Here is a 13,439-nt window from a genome sequence, read left to right as displayed (position 1 = left end):
CTCATCAACAGGGGGGTGCAGATATAAACTGGAATGGCCCATTGACAGTCCATTTTTATTTCAAGAATAATGTCAAAGAATGTGCTTGTATTGATTGTCAAGTTTAGTATGGTTATGAATATAATAGTATATATATATATATACATGTATATATAAATAGTGTATATATATACTATATAATATAATAGTATATATATATATATATATATATATATAAACTTTGAAATGGACATTGAGTACAATGATAGTTTGGGTGCTTATCCTGCATAGGCTCAATGTTTGCACAAACTTTGTTAGCCCATGGATGTACCTTCCTTGGTTAACCTGTGATAAGGGCCTAGAGCAGATTTTTAAAATGGTCACCTTCTATGTTTAATAACATTGCATTACACTATATATTATTAAATCAACAGTATCAAGTACATGATTTGTGGTGATTTGAAAGTGTCTGTATTTTTAAAAACAAATTAACCGAAAACTTCATATTTTTTTAAGATATATAATTCCATATTTCAAATTTTCAAAATCTTTACGTTCATATATTATTTAACAATTTACGTTTACCTACAATTGTACTGGCTTAGAATTAAAGGAGGGAGGAGAGCTGTCAATCCCCATGTGCCATTATATCTGTGACATGAAAAAATGACCATTTTATTATGTAATGAAAAATTAAATGATCATTATATTGTCACCCACTCTACCATTAAATAAAAAATTACCATTACTCTGACCAGTATAAAAATAGTGGTAATTATAACTACCAGTTTGAAAATAATAAAATCTCTGAGGAGGGAGTGTCTGTACCTTGATTCTCTAAGACAGATCGGAAACGGAAACGAGACAAAAACAAATGATTTTTAAAGTTAGCGTGGGGGAAATAACGTTGCTAAGTATTATCATCAGGGAAAGCTATTGTTTAAGCTAGTCTGTGATTGGTTGCTTGGGGGATTTTGACCAGTTTGTGACGTAGGCTTGTCTTAGAGAATTGCAAATAACAAAAATGCAGAGTGACCACAATCTAGTACTTTTCAGCAATTCTTAGATTTTTGTTTGTTGCGGAATGTTTGAATTTTTAGTGTGGTCCAAAATGCACCTGTAGGGAAGTTTAATATTTTAGATTAGATTTGCTGAAATTAGTATATTTTATCAAAATCCTCCAATAAACAAACCAGCCTATTATTCGCCCTGGATTACCGACCCACATACGTTCAACGGAATAGATTAATAACACAGTCCATTTAGAGAGTGCACTAATAACAATTATACAGATAAGGCCAGACTTGTTTTATTCCTTGTTTCGCGAGTTTTTATAAGGCAATTTTTTTGAGGAGGCCGAAAAACAAATAAAATTAATTTTTTTTTTTCATTAGATTTGTGTGATTCTCAAAGAATTGTAAGTGAGATCATTGGTCGGAGCATGGATGTACTAAGTAGTACATCCATGGTCGGAGAGAAGAAATGAAATCAAATTTTATTTCATGTATAACCTTGTTGCTCATTTGCGCGAGACTTCGGTACTTTTATCATGATACTCCCACGAAAATGCAACTTGGATTTGTTATGCGGCGAGCGGTAAAAAAATGAAGATAAAAATAATATTTGTTTATCATTTTTTTGCGCTTACAAGTCGACGGACGCGAGAAATTACGCTGAAATAAAATTATATTTTTAATTTTTATTTCATTTTCGACTCCTGTTCACTCGGCGGGTTCGCGAAACAAGGGATAATAAAAGTCTGGCCTAAATAAAAAAAATCTTACCGAACAGAAATATTCAGTCTTCAAAACGCTGAACAAGTCCGAGTTCATTAATATTCGTTGTCATAATTGTACGTCAATCAACTGTGAAATAAACTATATGTGTTGTAACTCAAGATGAATCGTTAGCTTATGTTAAAACTAGACAATGGGACTAGACGTTTTCCGGTGTTTTCTTAGCACGTGACCATTCGTCTGTCACGGTAACCTATGACCTATTGTTTTTGGTCACGTGGGTTTGTTGTTTTTCCGGTTAAGCGTGCCTATATCTGGAGGTCAGTTGTGCGATGCCACTCATACTATTACTCGGTTCTTGTCATGGCACTATCAACGAATTCCGTTCTTCGAAAAAAACAACGCCTATGTAACAGTAATCTGTTACCGATGCCCACTGCAACGTCGTCGCCAGTCCTGAGACAAGCGCCAGTGTCACGTCGGCATAGCAATGCAAATGCTTCGGCCACCAGTTCCACTGCCAGTACGATGAGATCAGCATCCACTAGTAGATCATTTGGGTTTGATACCAATACAAGCATTATTGCGGCGTCCAATTCTTCCGGTATGGTGACTATCAGTGAGGATAGCTTCAATATCTTGATTGAAAATCAACGACAGCTGATGGCTTATCAGAATGAGTTGAAAGATTCAATGCAAGACATGAGAGTTGCCTTATCTGAGCAACAAAAGAAACGTAAAGTCAAGCCGTCGAAGGCAGTACAGGTATGATTGAAATTTATCAGTCCAAAATTTGTATGATACAATTATTAACGTATACATTTTTGTGATCATTATGTTGAATATCAAACATATGTGGTATGAGTTTGGATGTTGTTTATTATAATATTCTGTACTTTGTGTTGTGAATTACAGGCAGAAGTTCGAAATGTATACAAGGAGCTAGAGAAAAATGAGTTTAGTTGGACCTTAGGAAGTTGTGGGTGAGTGATAATTATACCTGCTAATATTGTCAAAAAATACTTGTAATATTCAGTCCTGTGTAAATTTATAACTACCACTCACATATTCAATACTAGTTGTTTTGTTGAATAGCTATTTGTTTGAAACATTTTTGTTTTGTTTGCCATTTCATGGATGGTAACACTTAAGAAGGAGGACATTTTGAGTAGACTAGGAAATTTCATGCAATTACACAAGATAGCTACCGTAGTTGTTAATTGTTTGGTTGGTAATGAAACAATGCATGTTGCTTCTCAGGTTTAGAGCTGCTGAAAATGCAGAAGTTAATAGAAGAGTGCTGCTTGGTGTTAACAATGTAATGCCTGGAGTTAAGGATGATGTAATTACTAGTAAGTGTTCTATTATCTCTCATTTCATGTCAACTGTTTTACATGTGTGCTATTCAAGGCTTGTTTGATCCATGGTCAGGGAGGTGGACAAATAATTGTCTATTTGCTAAATCTAACATTTGGTGTTATTCTTTGTCTTCAAGCATAATGCATTTTGCAAACTGTATTAAATGACTACAATCACCCTCCTTGAATAGACAAGGGTACTTATTCCAGCTTATATCAGGGGCCATTTACTAAAGTCTGAATCAAGGATTATAATTTGCATAAAGCTAATGTTGTACACAGGAAGCTATTGACACCTTATGTAGCAACTTAGTATTTAATAGGGAGTCAATTGAAATAATCATCCTCAAATAATACTACAACAGGAAGTTGAGCTCATGTTGTACACTGACTTTAAAAAGTCAATGATCTGCCAGGCCAACTATAAACAGATGTTGACTCTGCTTAAATACTGTTCATCCAACACAAGGAAAATATATTTTAATTTTCTGGGTTATTTTGCAAGTAAAAGTACCATATTATTTTTCGTTTGATGTTTCTCTTTTTGTCAACTGACATGTCAAGCAAGATTTGTTTTTTTACACATTTGTTTTGAATGTGTACAAGAAGTTCTTTAAAATAGTTTTATTTTATACCACTTTATCATATCTCTTTTACATCATGATCAACACTTTCTGATAATACTGAACATTCCATTATATTCAGTAAGCTGCCTGAGCTACAAATCCTATTGAGTTAGGAAATGATACATGTAATTTTTATGCCAATCAGAACAAAATATGTTGACCACATGTGATATCAATGAAAGAAAATCTCTATAAAAAGGCCACTTTTAGGCAGTTCCAAGGCATATAATGTATGGGCAACCTGTGTATTCACCACTGTTTTAGAGTCCAAAATAAAATTTACCATGTCATTTATAAAACAATTTTTAATTTCCTCTAGTAAAACTTGTTTTCTTTGATTTGGATCAACTCAAATAAATACCATCTCATTATTTCTGGAACAACATTATGTCAAACCTCAATACAAAGACGACCTGTCTATAAAAGTATGCATGTGCTACTATGTACATATCAAATGAGATAGCCATTGTTAATTCGCTCTCTTTACATATTCCAGTGGCAATGAAGACATACTTCATGAGTAAAAAAAAGAAGGAAAAGAAGGAGGTCAACGGCACATATGACGAACATAAGAAGAAACAATCTAGAAAACAAAGATTATATTCAGTGAGTTGTGTTGATTTCAGCAAACATTTTGAATCACTGGACAATAATATATTCTTGTTCTTTTTCGCAAACCTGTATTCCAAGAGCTTTGAATATGATCATGCACTCAGTGTGTTTGTTTTATATTTGATAAATTTAACTTCCATAACTCACAATGCATTTACATTTGATATAACTGTTTTTTCTATTATTCTTGTTTATTTTGAGTCGAGATCACATATTTGATATTTGGTGAAAATTTATATTCAACTTTTGATGAACAGGTTCCTTTTCATGATTATCTCATAAAATTGATAATTTTTAGTGAATATTTTTTAAAATGTTGATCAAATACCTAACTCTGCGTGCATGCCTTCAAATTTAATAAAAAGTTTTTTTAAGATACAGCAAAAATGTATTTTTTTTTTATCTTCAGTCCTTTCGTCAACACTGTGCTTTTGACTTCTAATACAGAACAGTAACTCTGAATGCATTCAAATTTGATATGCAAGTACATCCGATGGTTGTTCATTTCGTGTCAGCATTTCAATTTCTTAATTTTGTAATGTTGGGTTAAAATTGATATTTTTGAGTACTTCTTCAAAACTATAATTCTGAATGCTTGGGAAGTTCGCTTCAAAATTTGGTTCATTTCATGTCAAAATGTTTAGTGAATATTTTTATGAAAATTGGAATTTGACTATATTTTCAGAAAAGATTCAAAAAATTCATACATGCGTGCCATGGCTGGTTCTCTCAGAATTGTTATTATGTACGTGAAATTAATTTCATGTCAAACCTTCTATTCTTTAAGAATATGTCGGAATACTCTCAAATTTGATATGCAAGTAGCTGTGGCTGTCCCACAGATTTGTTCACCAGTGTCAATACCACATATTTTGATATTTTAGGCCATATTTAATGGCTTAATTTCTTCTTCAAAGCCATAAATTCACATTGTGCTATTATCTCTTGAAGTTGTTCATGCATGGGTAGCCTATATATCTTCAATCTCATATCTTCAATCTAAAAAGAAAAACAATTCAGTAATAGGGATCACAGAATTAAGTGGCAGCATCTGACCCTAGTTGTCCTGGGTGTCCCTGTTTTTTGGTTATGCAGGTGGTCTGACACCTTGATCGATCCTACACACCTATTAAAAAAAAACACCAACGAAACGAAAGATTAGCATAGAGGACAGAGTTCTCACTAGGAAAAATGACATTGATTTCACATTATGATTTACGTTTATTTTAAACCATAATCTAAAAGTGACATTCTGCCCTTCATGATGGGCAGTATAATTTTCTAATATTTTTGTGAATATTTTTATTTTTGATTATTTTTTTCCTATTCTTTACAATCATATGAATTGTCAACTATGTTATGTGTTTGTGTTGTTTAACTACTGTTTGTTTGAGTCACGATATGTACCTAATATCCAATACTGATTGCTTTGTTGAATTGTATTCTAGTGTATTAGTATTGCTTCTGTATTTCACTGACAATAGAGCAGCAGAGCTCAGTTAATCATCAGGTCGCTTGTTATTTTATGGCTACCTTTAGTGCACACCGAATTTCACACTAAATATGAATGCAATCATTGCATGAATGCACTTTTAAATCCCAGCAACACACACCTAGTTCATTTCAAGAGAACCAGCTTTAAACAATTAATCTGGAAGTCAATGCTTTAATAGTCTTTTTTTTCTTAAGAGCCTGTGTTACCAACACATGAACCCATACATTTTAAGATGTGGTATGAGTATCACATAATGTTCAGATGTAGCCAAAAGTAGGTTTTTTTCATATGTAAAGCAAATTTGTAAGCATTGTGTTGTTTTGTCTTTAGCAGTGAAACAAATATGTTATTTTTAATTGATGCATTTTCCTTCAAATTTTAGAACCTAACCCAATTTTTGTATTCTTGTTTCCACAGAAACTGAACAAGCGTGTAATAGAATTGAACAGAAATAGATCAATACCGGAAGGAGATAAGGAGCTGTATGCAAGTGCAATGAAAGTAGGATATATGTCCAGTGAAGTGTCTGGCAGCGAGGACGATGCTGAAGACCAGAGAAAACTCCTTGTTGTTAACCCTCTTCCATGGCGATCAGTCATATTGAACAATTTGTTCAAGTCCCTTGACGAAAAACACGCTAAACGTGTTCAGAATAAGGGCGTGATACTCGAACGCTGTCGAAGGAAGGTGGGTGCCCAGTCGACTAGAGATTACCCTAGTAATGCACCCAGGTTCTCCTTGATTGATTTTAGCAGTGGAGAGGAAGAGGGCGACAACAACAGTCAAGGTGAAGGAGAAGTTGCCGCTGCTGAATGATATTTTGGCAAATTAATTTTGTGTTTCAACACAAATAGGGAACACATTTTTTTTTTTATCTGTCAGAGCTTTTTCCAACTTTTAAATTTTTTTTGGTTGATTGATTTTCGTTGTTTTTTAAATAAATATTAATAGTGCTGTATATTTTGCTTTTGTTGTTTCTACAGATGCATTGCTCCCCCATCCCGGTTAACCCAAATTCACTGCTAATTCCCCAATGTGTCCCAATCCTGTACTTTTACTCATTAAAGATGCAATGTGGACAAATTGAGGCATTTTTAAGGATCTTTAAAAAAAAATTTTTAATGGCTTTGTTAAGAATCAATATTATATGACTTGTTGAAATAAATGTGCACTTTGTGTAGCAATCTTAGAAGTATTCATTCACAAAAAAAGGACAAAGGTTCACTTGACTTTTCCTTTTCTTTGCCAAATGAATACTTCTGGGATTGCTAAAAAGTGCACTTTTATTTCTTGATAAATCATATAATTGGTTCCGAAAAATTGCAGTATCAAAGGAAGATTTTTCAAAAATTGACCAAAGTTATTCATATTGCTTCTTTAATTACGTCTCAATCTGGTTATATCACCCCTATTACCTACATGGGTGAATATGGTAGAATGTGGTGGTTGGACCAAATAGATTGATAAAGATAACATGTCCCAATCTGGTGTTATCACCCCTATTATCTACATGGGTGAATATGGTAGAATGTGGTGGTTGAACCAAATAGATTGATAAAGATAACATGTCCCAATCTGGTGTTATCACCCCATTATCTACATGGGTGAATATGGTAGAATGTGGTGGTTGGACCAAATAGTTCGATATAAATAACATGTCCGAATCTGGTGTTATCCCCCATTATCTACATGGGTGAATATGGTAGAATGTGGTGGTTGGACCAAATAGTTCGATATAAATAACATGTCCGAATCTGGTGTTATCCCCCATTATCTACATGGGTGAATATGGTAGAATGTGGTGGTTGAACCAAATAGTTCGATATAAATAACATGTCCGATTCTGGTGTTATCCCCCATTATCTACATGGGTGAATATGGTAGAATGTGGTGGTTGGACCAAATAGTTCGATATAGATAACTTGTCCGAATCTGGTGTTATCCCCCATTATCTACATGGGTGAATATGGTAGAATGTGGTGGTTGGACCAAATAGTTCGATATAGATAACTTGTCCGAATCTGGTGTTATCCCCCATTATCTACATGGGTGAATATGGTAGAATGTGGTGGTTGAACCAAATAGATTGATATAGATAACATGTCCCAATCTGGTGTTATTACCCCTATTATCTACATGGTGAATATGGTAGAATGTGGTGGTTGGACCAAATAGTTCGATATAGATAACTTGTCCGAATCTGGTGTTATCCCCCATTATCTACATGGTGAATATGGTAGAATGTGGTGGTTGAACCAAATAGATTGATAAAGATAACATGTCCCAATCTGGTGTTATCACCCCATTATCTACATGGGTGAATATGGTAGAATGTGGTGGTTGGACCAAATAGTTGGATATAGATAACATGTCCGAATCTGGTGTTATCACCCCTATTATCTACATGGGTGAATATGGTAGAATGTGGTGGTTGAACCAAATAGATTGATAAAGATAACATGTCCCAATCTGGTGTTATCACCCCATTATCTACATGGGTGAATATGGTAGAATGTGGTGGTTGGACCAAATAGTTGGGTATAGATAACATGTCCGAATCTGGTGTTATCCCCCATTATCTACATGGATGAATATGGTAAAATGTGGCTGTTTAAATTAATAGTTCGTTATAGACAACGTGGCCTAATGATGTGATGATGATCAATTAAACTTTGTAATAATTATGTAAAACATTGTAATAGTACAGTCATTCAGACTTGAGATACAATAGACTAAAGGTGTGGACAAATCCTCTATAATACCACAGTTGAATATTAGGTGAACCACTAGTTCACTAAATGACGAAGTAGGGAAAACAAGGATGAAGATGGTATCTTCACCCCAATAAAACGTCATTCACCCTTATTGTGAATGACGCATTTCGTGCTGTGTTAATTTGATAACAAGTGTTTGTGTAGAACCTAAAGAACGGAATATAATTTAATACAAATGCACACTGCGTTATACATACCCTTGGACAAGTCATAACAATCACATTTTACTGCGATGTTCGCTTCATCCATGCTCCCCGCACGTTTGTGTGTTTTCATAACAAGAATTAATAACGATGTAAGGCGATTGATGTGTTTTATCTTTTTAGGATGTACCATTTCACTGATATTTTCGCAACATTACTAACCGTTGCTGGAGGTACAGTAGGTGAGTATACTACAGTGCGTGTAACAACTTGGAGTAACTGCTGGTATTTCTAGTGGAAATACTGGTTACATTTGTACATTATCGATGCCTCATGTACACGAAAAAAGTGGAATCTCTCGATCAGCATGGTCCGCAGTCAAACCAGAAGCCACTTGATTTAGTTAATTCATTTAGTATCGGAACATCACTAATACGGAGAATGGTACTAGTATACCTTCATACATCGCTTATGGCACAAGAAAAAAATTGGTTTGAAAAGAAAATCATGGTGAATCGATATTCAATCCGTTCAGCATTTCATCAACTCGTTTACAAAGCAAAAAATCTGCAATGTAATTTTTTTCCTGGTAATTGCAAAGTCATAAACAAGCAGAAAAAAAATCGTTTATACTCTCGGTGTCATAGTAGTACGCTATTTTGTTAACACTCCTCCACAGAGCAGCTCTTATATTGTTATATGAATGCTCAAAAATACTTTTCGAAAACTGTGAATTCTGACCATGTTGGCCGAGAGTGTCCATTAATATAGGCGGGGAAGGAACTGAGCAAGGGGAAATAGAATGGATATATGTATTTACCACACTACTTGTGGTTTGTTTAATTCAACGTTTCCACAGACAAGCGTCTATTTACTAGAGGGCGTTATTAATATTTATAGAAGTAGCAAATACAACTTAAATGTCACTTAAAAAACTACCAACGCAAGGATTCAAAATCAGAAATTATTTCTGTAAAATTTATATATAGGATATACTGATAGACAACGTATACCGACAAAAAATATAAAGGTGGAACCCAGTAATTTTGATATAAAATTATTACTATTATTGTTTTAACAAATTAAAACAACTATTTTCGTTTCAACCATGGCAGGAGATAAAAGCGCTTGCATCTTATAAATATGTTGAACTGATTCGTTTTTCAGAGGATGATATTGATGGAATGAATCAATGGGACAGTTTCTGTGAAGGCAAACCTTCCGAACGTTCTGAAATTCTGCTTCATCTTGATGAGGATGCTGTGACCAATGGCGCCGCGCTAAGGTGATGTACAGTTCGAGTTTTCTATTTCTCATTTACCGCTAAACGAGTTCGACAACTCGTTATTAACATGTGAATAACATGATAAAAAGTTGATGTTTGTACGGATACATTTGTGTATTAGATTGAACCGCCCTTTGAATCTCGAGTATTATTATACATCTGTCACCGTAACGCCATAAGTTACAGCGTGCCGTAATTTTGCGGTATTTTACGGGGTATTTTCATCATACTATATTAGGAAATGTGAATTCCAAATATGGAATTATTTCCAGAGTTTGACCGGAATCCACACAAAGAAGTTCGCTGATTCTGATTTAAACATTTTGAATTTCGGTACTCCCATGGTGTTTCCTTGAAAGGAAAAGATGTATCATAATAAGGTTATTACGGGAATACCTCAAAGTATGCACTCAGACAGTACGCCGCGAACGACCTCCGCTGCGTGTCGGTCTATACTACAGCTGTACTGTCTTCGTGCATACTTTGAGGTATTCTCGTAATAACCTTATATTATTTCACGTCTCAAGGAAACTTCAATATGTCTATTGCGCTATTGAGCATAATGCTTCCTCAAATAAATAAAAATTTAAACACGATTGCTAGCTGTTTTCAAGAAAATGGTAAAAACTATTTTTTCCAAATGTATGCCCTGTTGTATTTTGCATGTTAGCAAATAAATATTAGTGATTCGCAGGTTTCATGCATGTGAGAACAAACATTGCAACACTGACTTTACTTTCAGAATGGGAGACTATAAATACATGGAAGGTATTACGGTAGCAGGTGCGAGTAGAATAAATACTCAAACAGGTAATCATATACTATATTGTCCATGTCTATGTCATGTACTTTTCCCTGAATCTCGCAAATAATATATTAGAAATACGTGTACCGTAGTCTTCGAAAAGCCTAATGACAATCAAATAGGCTCTTACTTACTTCTAGAATAAAACAATAAAAATAAATAAACTGACTAGTTTGTGAAATCTAGGGGTCCTAATGTACATAGTACTTAAGCTCACGCTGTATTGTTTAAAGTGACGTATATACCAATAGAGTGTATTTTGTTAATCCACACAGATAAGTGGTATACACCAGCAGAAAATCCCAATGCCCCAGTACCTGATGCACCACTTGTAACGGATAACGTAAACAATAGATATTTGTTCAACATAAAAGGTAATTGTTTGAAACAATAACAAGCAATCACTCACAAACACGGTAATTTGAAAACAACCAAATTGATGTTAGACATACATATGAATAACTTTAAGTTTAATTTGACTATTTTTTTCGCAGAGGATCCACTGGAAACTATTAATTTATTCAATGATCCTTACAAACAAGATATTATCAATGAAATGAAGCAGCGCCTTGATGAGTATAGAGCAAGCGCGTCTCCGTATTGGTTCCCAGATGACGGGGATGAGAGAGGAAACCCGTCTAATTTTGGTGGTTTTTGGACACCTGGGTGGTGTTAGTTTGTCGTTTTATGTCATAACCTTTCTAACTAAATTGACAGGAAGGTTAAACAAACAAGTGCTTATAGTTGTTTAGAATAAAGTGCATAGTTACATGAAAAAAAAACGAATTATAGTTTTAATATATGGTTTCTGACAGCCTGTGTTCTTGACATTGACAAATATACTACACAACACCGTCATTAAAACCTTTTGCCATTGTGTTTTTTTAGTGGAAGATACAACATTTTAAAATTCAAATCATGGTTATTCAAAACAAATGAAAGCAAAAGCACAACATATAGAGCAAATTTATCATTAATATACAAGTATAATCAGTAATTATGTGTGCCTATAGAATATATTACGCAATCAATTATTTCATTGTCAAAATCATTTATTTTCGATTCAAAAACGAATACACCATGTTAGGTTGCCCATGGAGTACGGGGGTTAGCAAATGAGAATAACCCTGTTAAACTGAAGTGACCAGAGCAATGATATTTGCACTTAAAGTTACATACTGTGAGTAGAACTGAAATTAGCGAAAACAAAGCCATTTAATTGAAATGTACATTGACAGAATGTGACATTGACACATAATATGACAATGTTTCAAATCGAAATATGTTCACGAAGACCCCGAAGACTTGTAAGAAAAATATATCAAATTTAGCATACTTGGCTGACCACAAAAATGTCCATAGATAGACGTGGAGTTACTTATACAACAAAATCTGGGTAAATCTGTTTTAATAGTACTAACTTGTGCAAACATTTGTATATGTCGAAGTGCCGATATACACATAAAATATACATATTATCAAAAAAATGATTTTATCGGGGATAATCGTTTGAACACCGCTGAAAAATTACTTTTTGAACGTGGACCAATTTTGCAAGTGTCATTATTAATGAATAACATTGTATACATTTCCACATCATAACACTACACACCTCTCATGGTCACTCATTGCATTGCAGAACATTCGGCAGATCAATTAGACTACTAACCAGTTCATCAACCGATTAGCTTCCGTCCTCTCCTTTATAAGCCACATCATGTATTCATCAATCTTTGCCCTCATACTGTCCAATGTAACCTTCTGTATTTTTGTGAATACAGCTGTACATGTTATTGTATCATGCGAAAACACTGGTACGATTCGCCGGGTGGGAGAAAAAGTATAGTCAGCGATATTACCCATCTCATTGAAAACATTTAGTTACAATATGTACACAATATTTGATGACGTTGATTTGAACTTTGGTTCTGATCATGCTACTGAATAGTACAATCTTAAATTGTTTGACAAGAACATCAGAAGTATTTTAACCTCCTAATAAATCTTCCAGACACTCAATTCTTACATTTTAAATTTTATTGACACACAGCTTTGTTGCTGTCAGTGAGCTACTTTCTTTTTCAAGGATTTCAATCCGCCTGGCATCTTTGTTTAGCCAAGCTTGGAGTTGTGAGGTACTAAAGATATTAGATATAGTGGTTATCTTGTGAATATTTATGACTCTGTTTTGTGCTTTTAGGCGTTTCTTGGGTTACGGTGAATCCAAACGCTAGCTTTTCACACAGAGCATTTCTAAATTACTACTATAACAATTTAAATATGGTTTGGACGAATAAATCAAATGGTGGTGCAAAAAATGATATTTAAGAATGCCATCCATTTTATCGCTGGATAACCCAGCATCTTGATCGATGTCCTTATACCCAGACATGCTTGCATCACATGAATTCCTGATGCATTATCCTAGTTCCACTTACTCTGCTGCATACAATACTCTACTTAACATTCCTCTTAAGTATATTATTGGAGTTTAGCGTTGGTCTTAATTACAAATGTGATAAAAGTAAGTCAATATTACATATAGAGAATCGTAGTGGGCAATCGGCGGAAAACAATATACTATTATTAATAGTATTGTTACAGTCTTACATTATCCATCATCCAA

At 34.2% G+C, this 13,439-nt stretch overlaps 2 protein-coding genes across 2 annotated transcripts; both read left to right on the top strand.

Annotated features, from left to right (window-relative positions):
* The first annotated feature begins 1,991 nt into the window (after nt 1–1,991).
* LOC100367854 (uncharacterized) lies at nt 1,992–6,764 on the top strand. The gene is made up of 5 exons (XM_002741690.2): nt 1,992–2,480; nt 2,631–2,698; nt 2,976–3,067; nt 4,196–4,305; nt 6,224–6,764. The coding sequence occupies exons 1-5, from the start codon at nt 2,079–2,081 to the stop codon at nt 6,620–6,622; spliced, it is 1,071 nt and encodes a 356-aa protein (XP_002741736.1). The 5' UTR covers nt 1,992–2,078; the 3' UTR covers nt 6,623–6,764.
* A 2,143-nt stretch (nt 6,765–8,907) lies between these two features.
* On the top strand, nt 8,908–11,489 carry LOC146729991 (arylsulfatase I-like). The gene is made up of 5 exons (XM_085494363.1): nt 8,908–8,965; nt 9,891–10,008; nt 10,751–10,818; nt 11,089–11,187; nt 11,308–11,489. The coding sequence occupies exons 1-5, from the start codon at nt 8,908–8,910 to the stop codon at nt 11,487–11,489; spliced, it is 525 nt and encodes a 174-aa protein (XP_085350489.1).
* Nucleotides 11,490–13,439: the final 1,950 nt, after the last annotated feature.

The sequence above is a fragment of the Saccoglossus kowalevskii genome, chromosome 20 (genome assembly GCF_978046115.1).
Source record: "Saccoglossus kowalevskii chromosome 20, keSacKowa6.1, whole genome shotgun sequence".
Taxonomy (NCBI): domain Eukaryota; kingdom Metazoa; phylum Hemichordata; class Enteropneusta; family Harrimaniidae; genus Saccoglossus; species Saccoglossus kowalevskii.
This window is presented reverse-complemented; position numbering and strand designations above follow the sequence as displayed.